At 44.6% G+C, this 22,659-nt stretch overlaps 4 protein-coding genes across 4 annotated transcripts; 3 read left to right on the forward strand and 1 right to left on the reverse strand.

Annotated features, from left to right (window-relative positions):
- Nucleotides 1-959: 959 nt before the first annotated feature.
- LOC135624885 (triose phosphate/phosphate translocator, chloroplastic-like) lies at nucleotides 960-7,088 on the reverse strand. The gene is made up of 12 exons (XM_065128938.1): nucleotides 6,609-7,088; nucleotides 6,462-6,527; nucleotides 6,294-6,359; nucleotides 6,133-6,211; nucleotides 5,538-5,658; nucleotides 5,332-5,427; nucleotides 4,782-4,894; nucleotides 4,625-4,702; nucleotides 3,234-3,350; nucleotides 1,718-1,817; nucleotides 1,518-1,618; nucleotides 960-1,284 (listed from the first exon to the last, which is right to left on the reverse strand). The coding sequence occupies exons 1-12, from the start codon at nucleotides 6,884-6,886 to the stop codon at nucleotides 1,267-1,269; spliced, it is 1,233 nt and encodes a 410-aa protein (XP_064985010.1). The 5' UTR covers nucleotides 6,887-7,088; the 3' UTR covers nucleotides 960-1,266.
- Nucleotides 7,089-11,944: 4,856 nt separating this feature from the next.
- LOC135624886 (receptor-like protein kinase HSL1) lies at nucleotides 11,945-15,275 on the forward strand. The gene is made up of 2 exons (XM_065128939.1): nucleotides 11,945-14,696; nucleotides 14,775-15,275. The coding sequence occupies exons 1-2, from the start codon at nucleotides 12,104-12,106 to the stop codon at nucleotides 15,164-15,166; spliced, it is 2,985 nt and encodes a 994-aa protein (XP_064985011.1). The 5' UTR covers nucleotides 11,945-12,103; the 3' UTR covers nucleotides 15,167-15,275.
- Nucleotides 15,276-16,973: 1,698 nt separating this feature from the next.
- On the forward strand, nucleotides 16,974-20,691 carry LOC135624887 (MLO-like protein 2). Its single transcript, XM_065128940.1, has 14 exons — nucleotides 16,974-17,225; nucleotides 17,317-17,374; nucleotides 17,478-17,635; nucleotides 17,737-17,853; nucleotides 18,058-18,118; nucleotides 18,319-18,407; nucleotides 18,478-18,552; nucleotides 18,636-18,724; nucleotides 18,816-18,865; nucleotides 18,983-19,023; nucleotides 19,110-19,283; nucleotides 19,532-19,567; nucleotides 19,639-19,767; nucleotides 19,842-20,691. The coding sequence occupies exons 1-14, from the start codon at nucleotides 17,109-17,111 to the stop codon at nucleotides 20,166-20,168; spliced, it is 1,521 nt and encodes a 506-aa protein (XP_064985012.1). The 5' UTR covers nucleotides 16,974-17,108; the 3' UTR covers nucleotides 20,169-20,691.
- Nucleotides 20,692-20,857: 166 nt separating this feature from the next.
- On the forward strand, nucleotides 20,858-21,877 carry LOC135624888 (fasciclin-like arabinogalactan protein 13). Its single transcript, XM_065128941.1, has one exon. It carries the CDS (start codon nucleotides 21,004-21,006, stop codon nucleotides 21,751-21,753), a length of 750 nt encoding a protein of 249 aa, XP_064985013.1. The 5' UTR covers nucleotides 20,858-21,003; the 3' UTR covers nucleotides 21,754-21,877.
- The last annotated feature ends 782 nt before the right edge of the window (nucleotides 21,878-22,659 follow it).

Raw genomic sequence — 22,659 nt, forward strand, 5'->3', positions numbered from 1 at the left:
AAGATCAAAGTTTGTGGCTCTCTTATCAATATACCCTTAATCCAGAAAGAGGAGAATTTTTTTGATGTACAAGTACAACAATGGATGATTATATTTCAACTATTGACACAAATGGACAATATTTCATCTAATTGTATGTCTATGTTAGTTTTCATTCAGCAGAATGAAGAGAAAGGTTTCACATATGCAAAAGTAATACAGTTTGTCCAAAACAGTCACCATTGCAAACCACAAGAGTGTAGATATTAAGCGAAAATGAGCTACTCAAGAATATTTCAGACTGCGGGTATATATAGATTTTTCACACCTGGGCTCCATTTTCTTCATTCCAACAATTGGTAATTCAGAACAATATTCAAGAAAGTTAATATATGACAATGAAAGTCAACGATTATTTGAGACTTGGCAATTAAATACTCTTAGCCATCATGATTTTAGTTTTCTGGACCTTAGAAAAGAAGATACATGTGAAGCATATATTGATTGCACATAGGCTTATGATCTCTTCTTTTAGTGACATCAACAACAAAATGTCATGGTAATTCAACCAGTTGGGCTGAGCCATATGCAACAATATTTACATCAAGATACAAAATTATTCAATTCAATAACTCACAAATAATTCAATATAGAAGATCTAGTTAAACAAATAAAATAAATTGACATGCTAATCGACACTAACACCAATCCTTTCCTTGGTTTCATACAAACACTTGACTTGTGTAAAGCTGTGATTTTATTTCAATTAGTTATAATCATATACCTTAGGCTCTTCAAAAAGTATAGATGTCTTTGCTACACATTTCAATTCAGGATGCACCATTTTTCTCCAATTCATCAAACATCAAGTAGCTGCTATCTATCAAACCTGGTTGTCTAGCATACAGTGCAAATACAAACTAGCAGATGTGACCTCTTAATTGAACTTTTACAATATAGGGGAAAGAACTTGAAAAACATTGAAGAAAAGTTGGTTTCATATTTCCACAGGTTTGAGACCAGCAGCTTTATTCTACAGACACGAGCACTCCAGTGCTCTCTTTGAAGCTTCTAAACAATAAATTATTTTGTGTTTTGCAAATTAGCAATGGAAAGAGTTTCCCTTTGGAAAACAAATAACACAACAACGAGAAAAAGAAATGAGATGTAATAAGGGGGCTTTAAATGGCTGCCTGCCTCACATCACTTTCTTTTCCCCTGTCGCTGGCACGTACATGCCAAACCTTGAACGCCATGCAATCCTCCATCGCTACGGCTTCCCACTGCTCATGCAGCTTTCAATTGCTGAGGATGTTTAAAAGGGATTTTGATTAGACTGGTTATAATAATCTTACCTCAACTATAGTAAGAAAATTGATTGAATTGGGCAACACAAAAGGTCCTCCCTACATTCACCTAGTCAAGCCTTTGCAATTTAATCATCCAAGTATATGCCCGACCAGGCTCCAAGGAAAAAGAAGGAACACATCTTTTTTTATCACAATATAACAAATAACAACAAGGTTTTAGATACATACTCTTTTCTCCTCTTCCATCTTTGCCTTGATGTATGAGTAAAGGGCAACTCCTCCAATTGCTATGCAAGTTCCGATACCCGTTTGTGTTGAAATCTTATTGCCTGTCATAGATTGGAAAAGTTAAAGAGTGGCAAGAGCCTATATTAGAAATCTAAACCTGCAGTCATTGAGATATCACAATGAGAGATGACAACACATACCGAATATTATAATTGAAAAGCCAATCACAAACACACGTTTCAGAACATTCCCAACTGCATGTGTGAGAGGAGCAACTCGTTCCAAGGTGTTGGCTGCTAACTGTTGGATGCATAAACATTAGAATGTCATTAATCTCTGTATGCATAATCATGATGCAATTAAAATTCTAATTTTGTTGTATCTTCCAAAACATTTAAAAGAATCTAATGGATGCATTCAAAATTTTATTAATCATTACATTCTAAAACTTAATTCAGCACACTGGAACAGGTGGTTCAACATATATCGTTCCAATAAAAGTACATTTTACTGGGAAACTTCAAAAAATAGTGGCGGATGGATGCTAGAGGGGACTGAAAGATGGCAGCAAGAACAAAAGCGTAATGACCAAGAGACCTTGAAGCAGATAAAATGTGTTCACGATCTTATAGAGAAATGGACCAAATGGTCCAACCCTAATTAAAGTGTTCTGCGATAAAACTTGAAGCAGCATGATACCACCAAAGTCCCTTGTTTATTCAGCTTTGGCAATCTATTAAGATAAGCCAATCTTTTTATTTTCCTAATGCAAGGGCAAAGTGATTGACATTCAATCAAATATTTGAAATTTGAGAAAAAGGTTATTTTGAAACAATCAGCATTAGTGATGTGAGAACAACCATATTCAAAATCACACCATGGTATTCACAATCCATCCGGTCTGATGTGGGTTATCTTGGTCTAATAGATATTATTAGTTTAGAAGAGCATTCCAAATATAATTTCTTTTTTTAAATGAGAACATCTTTTACGTTCCCACTTTCTGTTGTTATATTGCTTACTATAGAAGAAAAGAAAGCTAAAGGACAAGCACGAAAAAAAAAACAGCCTTGGTTGGAGATTCTAATAATAAGGGAGACAAATCTTGGATTTAATTAAGGATTCAAAGGCTTGATAGAATATTTCAGAAGTTTAGTCATCCTTAAAGAATTCATAAACAAACAGGCACATCAATTAAATCTATTATCAACGAGGAAAATTATATGTCAGAACAAACATACAAATATATCTTCCTCAAAGGAGAAAAGATCAAATAATTGACGTATTTGAGTAAAGTTTGGAACTTATCCTCCAAATGTGTGACATCGTTGTCTGTACATGAGGCATGTATGATGCAATGCCTGGATCCTTAGATGTACCCAGAAAAAGTCTGGTTTTCTCTCCTCTGCGTCTCACTTATATTTCAGCAGTGTTATCTCTCTTCCTCTCACTTTCCTTTCCTCTATTCTCAAATTAAAAAAAAAAAAAGAATTGTCTGCTCTTGATGTGCTCCTACATCAGATTGATATCACAGGGTATGTTCTACATCACCTCTTATTCACTTGGCTAAGAAAGTTGAAACCCCAAGTAGACCCATTACTGAAGGAAGAAATTCTAGGAACTGCTCTTTTACTAGTCCAGTGGATCCAAGCATATATATGTTTTCCAGTATCCTCCACACAAACTTAGTAGTCAATTAATATCTCAAACAGTTACCTGATTATAGAGGTGATAAAACATCCCCACCCAGAAAAGATCAGAGAGGAACTTTGTCATGCCTACTTTTGCAATTGCATCCTTGAAGCCATGTTGCATTAGTTGAGGACCCTCAAGCTGCAAGCTCCAAAATAGATTGATTGGTCAAGAGCAACATATAGGCATCAATAACATTCATTTTGTTAAATTAATTTTAAGCAAACAACAAACTAACAGCGAGCTTTCTGCTGCATAAAAGCAGATGCATATGCTTTAAAAACTGACTTGAGCTACTCAGGTATAATAAAATGTCCTGATTGATGCACTATGCTTGAGGTTGAATAACACAATCTACGATGGCCTTGTTTAATATATTATAAGCAGAAGGTGAGAAGGAGAATGTGTGTTGGATGTTTAGTGTCCTTGGCTGATAAGAAAGGACCCCACGCAAAATGTCTTCATATCTGTGCTGCTAATTCATTAAACGGTTCAATGCAACACATCACCCCAAGTTTATATGCTCTAAAAAGTTAAAGCATAGCATGCAAAACACATACATAGCGCAAAGTTCTTAGACAGAGGTTTCGAGTACCAGTCCATATGAAGTACTAGACAGTGGGATGGCAGGAATGGAAAAGAGTAAGAAAAAAGAAAAGCAGTAGGAGATTTACCATAACTCCTTTTCTAGTCCTCTACTTACCTTCTCCACAGCCACTTGGATGAACCGGAACTAAGGCTGGTGCACACAATCGAGTGTTTGGAGGCTTTCTAGAGGATCTTTTAGACCCAGTCTGAGTCTTAAATGACAGTCTAGGCCAGACTAAATCAATAAACAAGGCCAACCGTGTCACAACATAAGGCTAAGAGAATATCACCCATATAGTGGGTGGTACTGCCCTAATCCTGCCAGTAAACCAAGCAATATTGTCGGTAACCCCAAAAGCAGGAACTAACAGTATGGTCCTGATTGCCCATGGGCCAGAACAGTAAATTTCATGTGGACCGTACTGATCTAATCACTGCTAAGAAATATTGTCTCAATTAACATCATAATGAGCTAATCTAATACTATACGAATCAACAAAAAGAAAAACTGAATGACATACATCAGTTCTTGTCCTTTAGTTGAAGTGGCCAATCGAGATTGAAAGTCCATTTAGTCAAATTCAAGCTTTAGTTTGGACACAAATCCATTGCACTTGAGGAAATAAGTGGCTCAAATGTATGGTTAATATTCGCATAAGTCTCCAGCGAACCTAAATATAAAGAAGAAATTATAGATGCTGACAGTCTCTGCCACCAATAACCCAGTTGGACTCTGAGTTCGGCAAGCAATATATGATGGTTCAACAAAAAAAATAAAGTTAAAAGGGACAATTTTCTCTTTACAACAATCCGTGCAAAGTACTTACAAGAATTGCAGGAGGAATACAAACAAATAGAGCAATGATTGATATGTATGCATACACATTTGTGCTGTCCATGTCAGTCTGCAAAAAACAAATAGGTTTTTTGTAAGTGAATGGGACAAATAGGAGAACAAATATAAGGGTGAAGCGTGAGCTGGACCATGGCTTTCTTGGAATAGATGCTCCTGTATGTGAAGGAGATGTTTGAGATCATGGCACTAATGAAGCCAGTCCAATTGAATGATAGTTCCGTGAGGGATGCCATTGAGACACCTGAAATTCACAATATTTACCATATAATGTACTGATAAATAAATAGGAGAGTAATTTGTTTCTCAGTTATAAAGTGAATTAAAAGGAAAAATGCAACTGCTTTCTTGAGATTTTAGCTACCAACATAAGCTCCACCATCTTTCACATTCTTACAGGCCACAAGGTATTATCCATAAAACTCTTTTAAATATATTTATAAGCATAGATTAATTACCAAACTAATGTGTGAAAGAATTGCTTCAGCAATCAGGTTGAATTTTACCAAAAGCATATATAAGATGCAAAACATCAAACTTACACATAAATACAAGTCAAAAGATAGAAAAGAAAGGAAGGATGTCAAATCCTCAGTCATTGCACTCTACCCTTTATAGCAGCATCCCTAACTAGAATAGCAAGATATACAATCACACAATAACATGATAAAAGTAAATTACCAATAACAACTGGAGCTAGAGATAACCAGAGCGTCAATGGTATCGGTTGTCCTAGGATGAATTGAGAAGCTGATGCATTGAAGAAGGGTTCCAGTGCTGACAAGAAAAAAAGTGTTGGATTAAATTTTAGAAGCACTGAACTGGAACTTTCCTTGAAGGGAAAGCTCCACTTCACTCTGGGCAATGTATTAGACATGGAAGATTACCCTTGATTGTGTGAGTGAATGAAACTGCAACAGCAGCAAATGACACATTGCTAGTGACATGACCGATAGCATGGCCGACTGCAACAGGGATGAGCAGCTTCAACAGATCCGAGTCGATGGGCTAAAATAAGACAGATCAAATCAAAATGCATATTAAAATCTCCCTTAGCTTTAGCTAATTCTCAAGGTAAGACAAACTAACGTCTGTTAGCAAAATCTTGGACAAAATATGAAGAACTTGGAACCATACTTTAAACAGAAAACTTCAATGGCTGATTCACTCGGAGTTTTGCAAATTTGACACTTTGAGTTCTTTTTAATGATTAAAAAGACACCATACGTTGAATTCTAAAGTGGGACACTTCGGATGGATATGTTTTGGGCATGCTCTTTGTTCCCTCCTACGGTGGCTTCCCTCACATGGATAGCTTGGCAGCCTAATCGAGATTTCCCACCAACGATGAGCAACCACACGGCAACAATACCCACAAAATTATGGACCACATCATCTATTTGTTTACCTTTTCCCTAAGATGAAGTACAGTTATAATTTCAATGGAAGACGTGCTATAGGGGTTTGGCCGGCGAAACTTACGGCGCGCTTGGGAAGACCGACGGCCCAGCTCACCAAACAATACACCACGCCCACGGAGAGGTGTATCACCGACACAAAGCTGCACCCCCAATCCAAACAGTGAGCACAAAGCTAAATTAACGTGCAACTCTTGCATCATTAAAGACGATAAAAACACTTACTAAGGGTAGGGAAAATAATTATAGATCGTCTTGTTGATGATGTTAAATATCACGTTCAAGAAATACCTGTCCAAAATTCATGATGATGATGATGCATCAGCAATTCGATCGGATTTATGTAATGTAGGGTTTCAAAACATGGTTTGGCGGTAAGATCATCGTACGTACCACATGAAGAAGAAGAAGCCGGTGACGAGAGCGGGGTACTTCGCAGCGAAACCCACTTCCGCTTCCCTAATCGAAACAAGAAAGGGTTGCCTCTTTAGGATTCGGGGGAGAAGATGATTGTGAATCCACGGAGGAGACGGACCTCACCCGACGTGATCGCTCCCTTCGGCCGGCGAGGAGGACGCGGCGGCGGCCACGGGGCGGAGGAGCCCATCCTTCTTGGATACAGCAGCGGCGGTGGCGATCCTCGATGGCGGAAAGGAGCGGTCGAGGTGGATGAGCGAGAGCTGGCGGCTCCAGATGGGGTTCCCTCCGTCGGCCAAGGAACCGGCGGCGATGGCTGGGTTCCTCGCGGCCGGGCGCCGGAGGCGGAGAAGGCCGGTGATGCCGCTTCCGGTGCCGGATATAGCGCCCGCCGCCGCCATTCGTGCCCAGCCTTCTTCCTGCGATCGATCGATCGATACAGTGGGGGCAGCGAAGCAGGAAGAGGGAGATTCAGGTTTCGGAGGGGGAGGGGAACCAAACAAAGGAGAGTGCGCGAGCAGAGCAAGACGAGATCGGAAGAAGTGAAAGAACGGCGCGATGACATCGATCGTCCATCTCAGATAAATTTATATGCGGACATGTTTTGCAATCACAATACATCCGTTGATTTGGGGGGTTACATGTGGACGTGAGAGGTTCAAACGTACAAATAGGCAGAAATAAGAAGAAAGTGGGGGTGAGAATATCATTGTATTTATCATTTAATATTAAGAGAAATAAGGCTATAACAAAGGTTCGGTTGGAGGAGAGTGTCGTTATGATCTGATCGCCACTCCATTTTGGCTAACCTATCTCCTCTCGAGATGGCGAACGCGACCACACGCGCAGCCCTCCACGGTGCACATCTCGTGAGCCCCTCGTAAAGATGGGGTAGCTTTATCGAAGTGGAAGGTGTCGTCGTCCTCGTGATTCTGTTCCTACAAGATAGAAGTTCAAAACTTGGAGCCGCGTGTCGTCCCGCCTGCAGTCGTCGTACGTATGTTTTAACCGTCTGACGCGGGAACTTGTGTTCTTATCGGAGGTTGATAACGCCGATTGATACGGATCGTCCGACACCTTATCAGCTTCACATATGATCGAGCTTCATGTGCAGCTCGATTTCACCTCTTACGATCGGTCACCCCGTTACATCTCTGTCGTCTTATAGGCACGAAGCCTTTATACGACAATTATAATGTGCGATGGTCGGAGAAACCTCTTCATGATCAATTAATATTCAATAATCAAACTAATTCTTTATTTAATTTTAATGATTATAAGAGTTTTAACACTCTATCAAATAATTAAAATTTATAATATCGAATAGACCGAGCGATTTATGAGGTAGTATATTAGTTGGGTATAAGTATAGATGTAAGAAATATGTAATTCACATCTAACAACTTGATCACTATCAAAGTAGAAGTCGATAACAATATGTTTTATATGTGAGTGGAATAGCGGGTTGACGCATAAGCATATATTATTGATATCATCGCGATATATTATATGAGTGAATTATAATGTGATGTGAAGTTCGTGTAGCAAATTGGTAACCAATTAAGTTTTATAACGGTGATAGTGATGACTTAATATTCAGTCTAAAAAGTAGATCTTGTGTTTTATTTTTAGGAACCCCAATTGATCATATTTGCTTCAAGAAAGATAATGTAAACTAACATAAATATTCTATCATCAATGTTGTCTGTCTAATCAATATCAACGAAGGTATAAAGATAAAATAATAATTTTTTACAAAGAAGAAGTCAATGATTATGAGTTCCTTTAAGATATTGCATAACATATTTTAATACAAACTAATGTACCATGGATGTATGAATTATAATAATTTATTAATTGTAAATGAAATGTCTAGATATATGCAGTTGGTATTAGATTGATTTTTGTCTGACAAATCTAAAGAATTTATTATGAAAGAGATAATTTTATTCATTAAGATAATGTATATTTATATTGATTGTGAATTTTTTTATCATCTGCTGCACTCAAATTTATAATTAATAATCAAATTATAAATTAATAAGAAATTAAAATATAAAAAATAAAAAAAAATATTATTCTATATTTGCTATGATCTCCTATCAAAACCCCCCATGTAAATTTACATGAGACTCTACACTTCATCCTCGACTCAAAACCTACACTGCAACTATGAATGCCTCTCGCCTTAGTTCTTTGCCCACGTCCAGCCCAACCATTCCTCCTCGGTCCACATCGGTCCACAATGTGGATTGTGTTCTTTGGTGAATCGAAGAGAACACTCGTGAAAATGATCTAAATCCAACAAGTCAAGATGTTCAATACCAACCACCACAACATTCCTCGAAGTCATCAAGTTTCTACATATTTGTTCCTCAAGACAAATAGTATACTGATTAACTGACACCACGTACAACCGGTCCTGCATGAATTAAACCATTGAATGGACGACGACCAACAACTTCAATCGGATACATCATTCCGCACCATTGGCCGAGAGTTAATACTCACAACTACTACAGCAGTGGCATGCACAGATACTTAATGACCTGCTGCAGCATGTAAGTAATAGCCTTCGTTTTCTTCGAATTGGAGTCGCCCTTCGTGCTCCGTCACAGCCATCAACCATCTATTTTTCCTCATCAGCTCTAACAAGTACATCTCAAAAGGCTACTGTTCTTTCCTGTTGGATCTTTCGAAAGGAGATATGTGTTGCCGATCATGAAGGTGGAATTTTAGTTCTGCCTTTTGCGCTGGTTTCAAAGATCGGAGCCTCTGCCACATTAATTTCCTGGCTTGAGTGTCCCACCCGAACACTAATTTCTGGGAGAAATCGTACAACAAGAATTGATAGGTGTTGACTTTTGTGCTCGTCCTGCCAGTGTCTGTGAGCTGGGATCTATAATAAAGGCTGGATCGATAAATCTGTCACGATTAATCTGAAGGTGACAGAACAATGATCATGAAAAACAAAGATTATTACGAGGAAAAAGATTCACCATACTTTAGTCTTGGAGGTTTGGTCCGCTCATGCTGTTGCATCATCTCTTCCCATGTTCCCTTCCCAGCTAAAGCCAACCTCGAAACCAAAGCATGATTTGGCGCAACCCACCATGCTTTCATGACCTCTCCTAATCTTTGTGGGATTCCTTTTGATTTCCAATATTTTTCCATATCAGAACAGTTGTTTTCGATGAAAGAAGGAACATCTAATCATGGGTTGTTTTCTACATTCATCGTAATTACTTCTTCCATTAATTCATGGGAGTTGGCGGAGCACGGCAGGATTTTAATGGAGAAAGCGGCAATTTGCCCGTTGCGTTAAGGTGGTGGCAATTGGATTAGTATTAATCTCGACACATGACGGACATAAATGTCGATTTAGAGTTCCTTAATCTGATGCATGTATGCTGACAACTACGTTCGTGATACGTGGAACCAAACGCCGCCGCCAACTCAGAAGATTCACACCTCGCTGCTGCACCAAATCAATCAGTCATCACGGCCACCACCACCACCACCGTCACCGGCGTCCTTTGTGCACGTCGTCTTCAGAACAAGACAACTTTGTGCAGGTGAGACGTCGCTTCGTGGACGACAGACAGCTCCATGGACTGCCAACAGCAGTATCTATATGATATCTATATCAGAGAAGACGAGTCATCACAGGTTTTCTATGACCGTTCGCTGACTGCAGATCGCCCGTCATTCTTCGTGTTGTCACACCGAGACATATCTCTCTTTTTACGTGTTCTTGGGAGGAGGAAGAAGATAATGGAGTCTACAACGGCTAGGTCTACACTAGGCTGGAGACCACGGGAGGAACTCTAGTGCGAAGTCTCCAACTAGGGGAGGACTGCCGTCGTCATCGACGAGAATACTACTGCTCCTCCCCTCGTACTGCTATGGAGCTCGAGATGGGATGTGAATCCACTGTGGTTTTCTCCCCTTCCAAAGCGAAGAGACAGCGAGGGAGACAAGTAGGGAAGAGATCTAAGATGAAGGGGTGGGGTAGCTGTAGACTTGCAGTGCTGATTTTAATGCAAGAGGCGATTACTGAACTCTACAACGGCAATCTCTGAGACTGATATAACTGTGTTTGACTCTCACCTGTCCTCGAATTATAACTCGAAGTTTAACATGGTAACAGGAACGACTGGAATTTACTGGCACCGTGAATTCGGAGCGAGCGAGAGCGAGAGAGAGCGACCCAAAGGCCGAGACAAAAATGGCACAACGAGAGCAGAGTCGAAAGGATACAGCTAGCTGTGAAGAAAAAGGACAACTCAGAGAAATCATTGACTCCTTGGCCATCGACGTACTTTGATCCCTTTGTTCTTCGCTTTGTTTCTTTACATGCATATAATCGCTGCAGGTCATGGAAATCATGATAAAGAAGAAAATAGTATGAGAGTTCCAGTCTCTCTCTCTCTCTCTCTCTCTATATATATATATAAACACTAAATATAAAAGTATAATAATTTATAATAATATTTGAACTAGTCAAGTAAACCCCCTTAGATGTCACTTTTGACACCGGCAAAGACTACCTAACAAAATGAAACTTTTCTTCTTCTTCTTATCTTCCTGTCAACTTCTGGCACATGGTGCTACTGAGACACTGGTGCAGCAAGAGGAATTTGTATTCTTTCTCAGGGAGAGAGAGAGAGAGAGAGAGAGAGAGAGAGAGAGGGAGACAAAGGTGGGTGTGTTTAGTCAATGATCAGGCTACTGTTGAGAGGAAATATTAGTTGAGTTTTGTTGGTTTGTGCTACATGATGTGTTTCTATCTAAGCTGTATGATTAAATGTGTGATACCAGTGAGTAAACCTCAGTGTTGAATCCCAAGCAAATATGCTACATTCTCGATTGCCCAGTTGTTGCAGTATCCAAAGCATTATTTGGCCAGAAACCCCCTCTAATGATGCATCTGGTAATCATGGAGCCTACCACGTTCCTCGGTTGAAAGCTTGTCTCCTCCAGCTCGGTTTACAGAGGAATCGAGCTACTGTTCCGGACGAGAATGAAAGAGGAAGATGGATGGTTGGCCAGTGCTGCACGTATCTCGAGCAGCGGTCGCAGCAACATGACACAGATTCCTTACCATTTTAGCTTTCTATCTCGAGCCTGTGCGACTCGGCGAGAATCTAGCGCGTCATGTGTCTGCCATAGATAGCTCTTTCTACCCATCTGACAGAGGAAATCTACCGAGCAATCATGCAGCTCTTCCGAAGGGGTCGTGAGCGGATAGGCTTTACGTTGCCCTTCTGTCTTCCATCCCAGATCAAATTGAACACATGGGGTTTCACTGCGTCAGTGTCCCAACCTCGAGCTCGCACGTAGCGGAAAGCATTCCACTGGCTTAATGATCTCTCACTCACTCGGTCGCTCGGTCACTGATGGGGCATGAAGTAGGTGCCCACCTCCCCCACCCTCTTCCATCTGCTTGTCGTTGCCTTCCTATCAATTCCTCTTTTCTTCTACCTCTCTCTTTCATCAGCGATGGGACGGAAGAAAGGGTAGGTGCCTCTTTCCTCTTCGTCCATTGGGTGCCTCCTTTTGAATGAATGCGGAGGAAAGAGAAGTAGCAGACTCGATCGTTGTTTCGGAACCTGGCCATGGCGCTTGCAGCTTTAGCTGTGCTCTTCTTGTTCCAGCTCTGCCGCCTTTCCCTGTCCTTGAACCAGGAAGGTCTCTACCTGTTGCAAGCCAAGAGGGGTCTCGAAGACCCCGACAACGCACTCTCCGACTGGAACCCTCGTGACTCCACTCCTTGCAACTGGACCGGCATCGCTTGCTCGTCGGCGGGGGCCACCGTCACCAGCGTCGACCTCACCGGCCTCGGCCTTACCGGGCCCTTCCCTGCCTCCCTCTGCCGCATCCCTAACCTCGCTTTCCTCTCCCTCTCCTGGAACAACATCAACTCCTCCCTCCCGGACTCCGCCGTCGGTCCCTGCGCCGCCCTCGCCCACCTCGACCTCTCCCAGAACCTCCTCGTCGGCCCACTCCCCGACGCCCTCGCCGCCCTGCCGTCCCTCGCTCACCTCGACCTCACCGGTAACAACTTTTCTGGCCCCATCCCGCCCTCCTTCGGCCGCTTCCCCGTCATCCAGGATCTCTCGCTCGTCGCGAATCTGCTCACCTCCACTGTCCCTGCCTTCTTGGGCAACCTCAGCACCCTCCGCCAGCTTAACCTCTCCTACAACCCCTTCGCCCCCGGCGGCATCCCTCCCTCCCTCGGTAATCTCTCCTCCCTCGAGGTCCTCTGGCTCGCCGGCTGCAACCTCATCGGCGATATTCCGCCATCGCTCGGTCGGCTCTCGAAGCTTGCCGACCTCGACCTGTCCACCAATGCGCTCTCCGGGCGTATCCCGGAGTCCATCGCCAACCTCTCTAGCGTCGTCCAGATCGAGCTGTACAATAACTCGCTCTCCGGTCCCGTTCCGCCGGGCTTCGGCAAGCTCAGCTCGCTGCTCCGCGTCGACGCCTCCATGAACCACCTCGAGGGGTCTCTTCCGGAGGACCTCTTCGACGCCCCCTTCCTCGAGAGCGTGCATTTCTACTCGAACCGGATCACCGGCAGCGTGCCCTCTGGCGTCTCGCGCTCCACGAGCCTGATCGAGCTCCGGCTCTTTGCCAACCGGCTCAATGGCTCTCTCCCTGCCGAATTGGGCAAGAATTCGCTGCTTATGGTGCTCGATCTGTCGGATAATCTGATCTCTGGTGAGATACCACAGAGCATCTGCGACCGCGGCGTACTAGAGGAGCTGCTTTTGATCGACAATTTGTTCTCGGGTCGCCTCCCGGAAGGCCTCAGCCGCTGCCGGACTCTTACCCGCGTCCGGCTCAGGAACAATCAGCTGTCCGGCGAGGTTCCTGCCGGGTTCTGGGGATTACCCCATCTTTGGCTGCTCGAGCTCAGAGGAAATTCCTTCTCTGGTGGGATCTCTCCGGTCATCTCCAGTGCCGCAAACCTCTCCAAGATCCTCATCGACGACAACCAGTTCAGTGGCAGCATCCCATCCGAAATGGGAGCTCTGTCGAAGCTCTACGAGTTCTCCGCCTCGAACAACCGTCTCTCGGGGCCGCTCCCGTCGTCCCTCGGTTACTTGGCGGAGCTCGGGCAGCTCGACCTCCACCACAATTTCCTCTCAGGCGAGTTACTTCGTGGAATCCAATCGTGGAAGAAGCTCAGCGAGCTGAACCTCGCTGACAACGAGTTCACCGGCCGCATACCTCCGGAGCTCGGCGACCTCCCAGTGCTCAACTACCTTGATCTCTCCGGCAATCTGCTCACCGGCGACATACCCCTGCAGTTGCAGAACTTAAAGCTCAACGAGTTCAACCTATCAAACAATGATCTCTCGGGCCCTCTTCCACCTCTTTTCGCACGCGACATCTACCGGAACAGCTTCCTGGGCAATCCGGGATTGTGCCACGAGTTCTCGGGCTTGTGCCCTGTTTCACGTGGCACTGGGGATCGTCACGGCTTCATCTGGTTGCTCCGCTCGATCTTTATGCTGGCTACGTTGGTCTTTGTCGTCGGAGTTGCGTGGTTCTTTTGGCGGTATCGGAAGTACAAGAAGGCGCAGCTGACACCAGACAAGTCCAAATGGACGTTGACCTCGTTCCACAAGCTCGGATTCAGCGAGTACGAGATCCTGGATTGCCTCGACGAAGACAATGTGATTGGGAGTGGCGGCTCAGGGAAGGTCTACAAGGCGGTGCTAAGCAACGGAGAGATGGTCGCGGTGAAGAAGCTTTGGGGCACATCGAAGAAGGACGTCGAGAACGCGAACCAGTCCGTGGACGATGGTTTCGCGGCGGAGGTCGCGACGTTGGGGAAGATTAGGCACAAGAACATCGTGAAGCTGTGGTGTTGCTGCACTCACAAGGACTGCAAGCTTCTGGTGTACGAGTTCATGCCGAATGGGAGCTTGGGAGACCTGTTGCACAGCAACAAAGGAGCACTCTTGGACTGGCCAACGAGGTACAAGATTGCGCTCGATGCGGCGGAGGGGCTCAGCTATCTACACCACGACTGCATGCCGCCGATCGTGCACAGAGATGTGAAGTCCAACAACATCCTGTTGGATGGTGAATACGGTGCCAAAGTAGCAGACTTCGGGGTGGCGAAAACTGTGGAGATGATGGGGAAGGGACCCAAATCCATGTCCGTGATCGCTGGTTCATGCGGATACATCGCGCCAGGTTTCCCCTCTTCTCATTCTTCTCCTCATCAGCGATGACCTTTGTAGTCGATGCATTCGATTCACTTCCATGCTGCAGAGTACGCGTACACTCTGCGGGTGAACGAGAAGAGTGACATCTACAGCTTCGGCGTGGTGATCCTGGAGCTTGTGACGGGGAAGTTCCCGGTCGATCCAGAGTTCGGGGAGAAGGACTTGGTGAAGTGGGTGACCTGCGCAATGGAGCAGAATGGGGTGGACCATGTGATTGACCCAAAGCTTGATGTGCGCCAGCATAGGGAGGAGATCAACAAGGCGCTCAGCATCGGGCTTCTCTGCACCAGCTCTCTTCCGATCAACCGCCCGTCGATGAGGAGGGTGGTGAAGATGCTCCAAGAAGTGAGAGCAGAGAACAGGACCCAGATCGAGACAAAGGATGGGAAGCTCTCTCCTTACTACCGTGAAGAAGTGGATCCCAACTCTTCGGTGTAAGAGCTTCAGCATCTGGTGAGACAAGAGAGTGTGACTGTAAATGGATGGATCGTCAGTGTGGTCTTATCTACAACATGAATGAAGTGTCAACCAACTGAATGCTACCGTATGTTCTACCCTGGCACAGATACCAGAAGTCTTATCTACAACTGGATGTACTTAACATTGCAAGGGTTATGGCTCGGTGTTCTTCGTCTTCTTCCACCAGAGAGCTGCAGAGCTGCGAGGACGGGCCTGCATAGCGACTTTGATCTCGTGAGTTGTACTGCATCTGATGCCCACAAATTATGCATCAGATCCAATGCGACATCAAACATGTGCTTTTGATGCCTGCATCCTTGCGCAAACAAACAAGGACGGATATGATAGTTGGCAGGAGAATCCACAAGATGATGTCGATCATAAGGTTCTTAAGATCCAAGAAAGTCGTAGCTTGTTGACAGCCAGGTGTGATAGAGGAGATAAGAACAATGGTTGATGCCCCAAAGCAAAGTAGAAGCGATGCGACGGCATTGACATGTTGTGTACATCGTTGACATTGACTCGATCTCTGCCTCCCAATAACATAGCTTGCTTGTGCTGGTTGACCGTTTTCCCTTGGTAATCACTGGAACTCCGAATTACGGAAATACTTCTATCAGCCAGCTTTCACGTTATCACCACCCAAAGCACCGAGCTTCTCTAATGGCGACTTTAGGGTTTGTGCTGAGAATCCATATTCTTCTTGTCTGCTCATTCAGAAAGTCAACGACTTAACCAAAAAAAAAAAAACTCACGATACTTCCCATGTGATGATTCTTAGATTATTATACATCTTGCATGAATCGTGGAGGTAAGGATTGTTAGACAACAGATATGCTGTGATCGGTGAGTCAGCACGGCTAGGTCCACGGGTCGATGTCGGGAGCTTTCTGTAGGGTGATTCAGATGATGAGGTATCCGAGCTCTCGAGAAGGATTGTTGGTTGGCGATGGTCGAGATCAGGGTTGATCGGTGACTCCTTGGTGTCGGGCGAATCATGCTTTCGTGCCGAGTCCCTCACCGTCGATGAGTGGTCGTCCTCCTGCGAAAATGGTCTCCATCGGTTGGTACCCGGTCGTGGCCCCTCCGACGAGCAAGTTAGTAACGATAGGGATTACTTTTTTCCTTCTTTTTTTCTTCTTTCCTTCTTCTGGTCGGAGGCTGGCAAGGGGTTTTATATTGTGACGAGAGGGCTGAGGGTGCATTGATTCGGCATCGTCACAGGCCCCAGAGGGATGAGACAACCTTTCTGACTGACCGTCACATCGGGGCGTGCAGTGCGGTGTCAGACAGTATTGCCCTGAACTCTCAGGATGGGATGTGTGACGTAGGGCTCTGACTTGACGTCTGTGTCGATAGTGATATGTTCAGACTACCAAAATATACCGTATCAAAAATGACTAAAATTATATGAAAAATGACCTCTAAGATGAGAACATGCTCTAGTTTCTTATTTGACTTTGAATGAATTCTGTGATTTTTCTTCTGGTCAAACACTCCTTGCATAGGCTTAGCTAGTTTGAATTTTCTTCTCCAAATATTTATTTCTAGGTTTGTATTTCTTGCTGGGATCTTAAGCATGTCCATGAGCGTCCGATGCTACAAGATTAGAAATCAGAACCCACTCACATATGTCCAACGAATCAAATCTCCTAACACTGCCACTCCTTAATATCTTGAATTTTCTGACACGATTACACGCAATAGATTCACCTCCACAAGCAACAACGTAAGACAGCTTCCGGCCGATAAGGCCGCCTACGTTTCTATCTCATCATCTACAGATCAGTTTGACCATAAGCAGGAAATGAAGAAGAAGAGGAGGAAGAAGCAGAGTAATGAAGGAATTGGAAGGCGCACATGAACAGAATGGGGGGTCTTTAAATATGTGGGAGTATTCCAATGACATCGACAGATCGAGATGACGAACCAGGAAGCTTCTCTCGAGGCCACACCTACCTGGGCTGTCGCTGGCGTTTGCTCCATTTTGATCTTTCTGGCTCTCATCATCGAACGCTCTCTTCACCGGTTAACTCTGGTCAGCCATCTCTCTCGTGCATTCCTTTTTTTTTTTTGTCTTCTTTGTTACATTTCATGGCTGATCATACGGACGGTGGTGCCTTCATCAGTTACTTGAGAGAAGAAAGAGGAAGACGCTTAACCAGGCTCTCAACCATGTCAAAGCAGGTGAGTGAAGAATGTGGCTCGAGTACTGGAGGATTGATTCTTGGTTATTACCTCGATTGCCTCTTATATGATCTACGTCTTCTTGGCTGCGTGTTATCATCAGAACTGAGGAATCTGGGGTTCATGTCCTTGCTGTTGACTGTTGCTAAACAACCCATCTCAAAGATCTGCATACCAGCGAGCCTGGGAGACTCCTTTCTTCCATGCAAGGATGCTGCACCGCCAGGCAGATTCGTTGAGGAGCAATCTTGCCAAGAGAAGGTACGGAATGAGTTTGATTAATTGCCTCTATGGGCTCCGCAGAGCAGATAATATCTGTACATATGTTCATGTAAATGATCAAAGTCTTCCCCATTTTGCAGGGAAAAGTATCTCTGGTTTCATCAGTAGGGACTCAGCAACTGCAGATATTGATCATTGTGCTGGCCGTGTTTCATATCCTCTCTTGCCTTGTAACCTTGGTTCTTGGGGAGGTTAAGGTACTCTTCCTGTTCATATACTGAGCAAATGACTTGTAGAACAGTAGCAACTAATATGATTGACAGTATGATGTTAAGTCATTCCACAAAGAATTTGCTTAGAAGCAGAAATCATTTCCACAAAAAATGTACGGGAAAGCAAATCATAAGCAGCAAGTTAGAGTCATACTGTTTGTCTGATCATTTTTTTCTTGTATTGTTCAGATGAAGAGGTGGAAGGCATGGGAAGAAGAAACCAGCACTCTGGAGTATCAGTTATCAAATGGTAATTTTCGCTATTCTTCTCCGAAACACTCGTTTTCAGTATCCACTTTTCTGATTATACAACATGAAAAATTACTTTGACTTCAATGAATGGTAGAATTTTGGGATTGGCTTTATGCTTGAATCAGGTGTGGCTTGTGGGGATTAGTCTTCCTTGTGTTCAATGTTCTGTCACTGATACTAATTTTGAGAGGGATGCAGATCCTCGAAGGTTTAAGCTGACACGGCAAACATCATTTGGAGAACGGCATTTGAAGATCTGGAGTAATCACCATTTATTTGTTTGGATTGTAAGTTAGATCCCTAATGCTATGCCTTCAAATGTAGTTCCATAAACTGACTTGGTGCCCCTTTTTGTAGGTCTGCTTTTTCCGACAATTCACTGATTCGGTCTCGAAAGCTGATTATTTTTCTCTTCGGCGTGGATTTGTTGCGGTAAGGCATAATTATACGCAAGCCATATTGGCATATGGGAAATACTAATTCAACTGATACTATAAGTTTGGCTTGATGGACAGGTTCATTTATCTCAAGACTCCAAGTTCGACTTCCGAAAGTTTCTGCAGAGATCACTGGATAAAGACTTTGCGGTGGTTGTTAGCATCAGGTCTTGATCTGAAACAAAATTCTCTATGCTTACTAAATCCATCAACATGTTACTAGATCACATCTTTTCTACCATTTTCATCTGGCTGCAGCTTCTGGATATGGATGTGTGCTGTGTTCTTCATTTTCTTCAATGCCTACGGTAATGCAACATCATCAATGTTTTCTATGTTTGTCGACACAAACTTAATTAGATTAGAGTTGCACACTACTCTGCTTTCTGAAATCATCTACTTGTTCATATTTCTTCTACATACAGGATTTTATAGCCACTACTGGCTTCCCTTCGTTCCTCTAGTGGTATGCCCCTTACATTTTCGAAACTTGGTGTATTGAGTCACAAGCCAAGAACTATGATAGGGAAAAAAATGTTCTTCTTGTTGCAGATTCTTTTGGTTATAGGAACAAAGCTAGAGGTCATCATAACAACAATGTGCTTAAAGAGCAGTAATCAGGCAATTGTTGTTCCAGGGACAATAAGCGTGGAACTCGAAAACAGCAACTTCTGGTTTGCTCAACCTCGATTGCTGCTTCACCTGGTGCAGTTCATCTTATTCCAGGTGAGGTCACTCTGTATCTTGCAAGTGAATCAGCTTCCTTTGAGTTAACAGAGCAAGTTGCTTCAGAGGAATACTCTGCCTTGTGAAGATTATACAACAAAGATTTCTCTCACTTCTCCAAATTCACATGTTACTAATGACAAAGAAAAAAAGAGGAAGAGATGCATTTCATCCATTAATAAAGTATACATATATACCAATGAGCACTTGTCTACAGATCTTATTGTAGCTACCTTTGTGCATTGCAGAACTCCTTTCAGCTTGCTTTCTTCACATGGGCATGGGTGGGTATATCATGATCAATCCTGACAACTTCCATCACTCGAGATCTCAAGCTGACATGCTCATGCTGCAGTACAACTTTGGGGTCCGGTCATGCTTCGACAGAGAGGTGGCGGACATCATCTTAAGCTTCGGGACAGGCGTTCTGGTGCAGTTCTTATGCGCTTACGTTACGCTTCCGCTCTATGCCTTGGTCACTCAGGTAGGCCATGCCGAAAGCTCAAGGCTCGATCCTATCACGCTCGGCTGTTCATTGTTCGAATCACTTCTCTTCAGATGGGTTCTTCAATGAAGGAAACCATCTTCGCCGACGAGGTTATGGAGGGCCTGAAGAGCTGGAAGAAGAGAGCAAGGAAGAACCTGGCAAACCAGAGATCGGTGCCTTCCGGTACCTTTCTACCGCGGCCGTATACTCGGCTAACGGATGAAGCTTCTTCTTCCTGTGGTCGCACACCGAGAAAGCGAGAGTTCAGGTACCCTTCACGGAGGCTGGAACTACTGGAAGTCCAGAGAGTGGTGGAGGAGGTCATTCAGCACGGTGCCAACAACATGCCCAGTGACGGCGAGGTCTCTTTTGGGCTGTGGAGACGACCAATGAATTAAATGGTCAACATCCAAATCTTCCCATGAAGGGAGCAACATCTCCCAGAGGAAGTTGTATTTGTGGTCACTGCCTTGGATTAACATACCGATATGAACCGGTGAAATAGGACAATTCAACAGTAATAACATATAACAGAGTCCACATGAGTCTCCATCTTCGTCCTGCCATGAAGAGGACTGATGACCAAAGCCAGACTGTCTCAAGACCCCAATAATGCTCCAAGTCCATAGTACTCATCATTAAACGGGAGCTCAGATGGAAAGAACGGCGTCTATACAACGAGAAAGAAGCTCATGTTTGCGAATTAAGCTGGTGAAATGTCTCCTCAGAGGATTGTTATTGCTGGTGAAGCAGTGTCTTCTTCCTGCGCCAGATGGAATGCATGTGGAAGATGGGTACTCACTGAAAGGGGATATTCTACCTAATGGCAGTCTCATGCAAGCCTGTGTCGATTCGAAGCATCAACTGGTAACTGGGAAACAACCAGAGTTAAAGCATCGTTTTTTGCTATCCTACAGTGATTGGAGTAGGGCAGATGCAGCACTCGGTGGGTAAGCTGTCACAGCAGGACCATTATTGCTCTCATGTCTGGCCTTCCTGATCTGTAAGAAGAGTGCAGAGGGCCATGGCGTGAAATATATGAATGGAAGGAGGTGAGGTGAGGTGAGCTTTATGTTCCACACAAGGTTCCTGATAGGCCTCACTCGCCAACTCCGGTGGCCAGCTCATTCCAACCTTCTTTTCGCTCACTCCACTACAAAGCGCCCCCCCACCCTCACCTCTCTCCCTCTCTGTCGTCACCTCCCATCGAGCCATCGACACCATCCATCCCCAATGGCCTCCTCACCCATGCTCATTGGCCTGACCACATTTCTCCTCCTCACCGCGTCCGCCCTCTTCGGCCAAACCGAGTCCAAGGTGGCTCCCGGTCCTAAGCCGGCGCCGCTCAACCTCACTGGCATTCTCGAGAAGGGCGGGCAGTACGGCACCTTCCTTCGCCTGCTGAGAGAGACGCAGGTAGGGGAGCAGATCGAGAGCCAGCTGAACAACTCCTTCAATGGCCTCACCATCTTCGCCCCCACCGACAATGCCTTCAGCAACCTGAAAGCCGGCACGCTCAACAGCCTGACGACCCAAGAGCAGGTGTCGCTGGTCCTCTACCACGTCCTCCCGAGGTACTACAGCCCAACCACCTTCGAGACCACGAGCAACCCGGTGAACACGCAGGCATCGGGGAGGAGCGGCGTCTACACCGTCAACATCACCAGCACCAGCAACCAGGTGAACGTGTCCACCGGGGTCAACCAGACGCCCATCAACAACAACCTCTACTTGGAATTCCCGTTGGCGGTGTACTCGGTGGACAAGGTGTTGCTGCCCGCCGAGCTTTTCGGGGCTAAACCTCCCGCGTCATCACCGTCTCCGGCGGCGACTCCGGTGAAGCCTAAGAAGAGTGCTCCGGCAGCTGACGGGCCTTCCGCGAGCGCCGACACAGCGCCTTCTGCGGCTAGTCGCAAGGGAAGGAGCGCGGAACGGGTCCTGCTTCTGGGGATCGGGTTGGCGTGCGTTGGGAGTCTTCTCTAGGGAGTCCATTGATTGCATGGGACTGTGACTGCGTCGTTGATCTCTTGGGTGTCTGGTTTGCCGTTGTCAGTAAATTCCTGCATGCATTTGTACCTTTTATTTCTACCATTCATGAGTTATTTTATTTGCTCTGTTCAAAAATAATATTTTCATTATCACATATGCAATAATGACATTTTTGGATCAATAATCACAACCTTATAACTTATTATGATATCTTAATTACAATATCAATTGGATGATTAAAAGCTTAAACTGTTTGGAAAGTGTCCCATCTATATTAAATTCCAAAAATGGACAATTAATTTCAATCTCTCCACTTTTTTGCATTTCCCCTGTTCCGCTGCAACCACCATTCACAAGGACGGAGAGGCCACAACCGCTGTCCTCTCCGGCGTCCCCACCGACCACGGCATTAATTAGTGCATGGCCCACGAACACGTCGTCTCTCTCTTGGTGGATTACCGATCACCGGCCCAACGCACGACCCTCTCGCGCAGATCTCTCCATACATTAGAAAGCATAATGTATCTGTGGCGATGGACGGCAATCATTGATGCAGACCTGAGGTCCCGTCCATGACGATCACTGTTCCTGGTCCTACTCTCCCCTTCTCCTCTCGATGCTGCCCTCTCCCACACCAAGTTTGAGAATGATGAATGCATACATAAGCGAAGGGCCTGTGGGCTGATATATTGCATTCAACCTCAATAAGACTCATCTCTCTCTCTCTCTCTCTCTCTCTCTTCTCTGACTGAATAGTGTGCTGGACTTAGGGTGATAGAAAAGGGATAAAGGCTTTTCTGGCATCTTTGCAGAAAGTGAAGGTGCTGATATCCACACGTCCAGCGGCTTTGAAATATATTCTGCTGTCAACATAACCATGCAAGGAAACAGACATGCCAT

This window comes from Musa acuminata, chromosome BXJ2-10 (genome assembly GCF_036884655.1).
Source record: "Musa acuminata AAA Group cultivar baxijiao chromosome BXJ2-10, Cavendish_Baxijiao_AAA, whole genome shotgun sequence".
Taxonomy (NCBI): domain Eukaryota; kingdom Viridiplantae; phylum Streptophyta; class Magnoliopsida; order Zingiberales; family Musaceae; genus Musa; species Musa acuminata.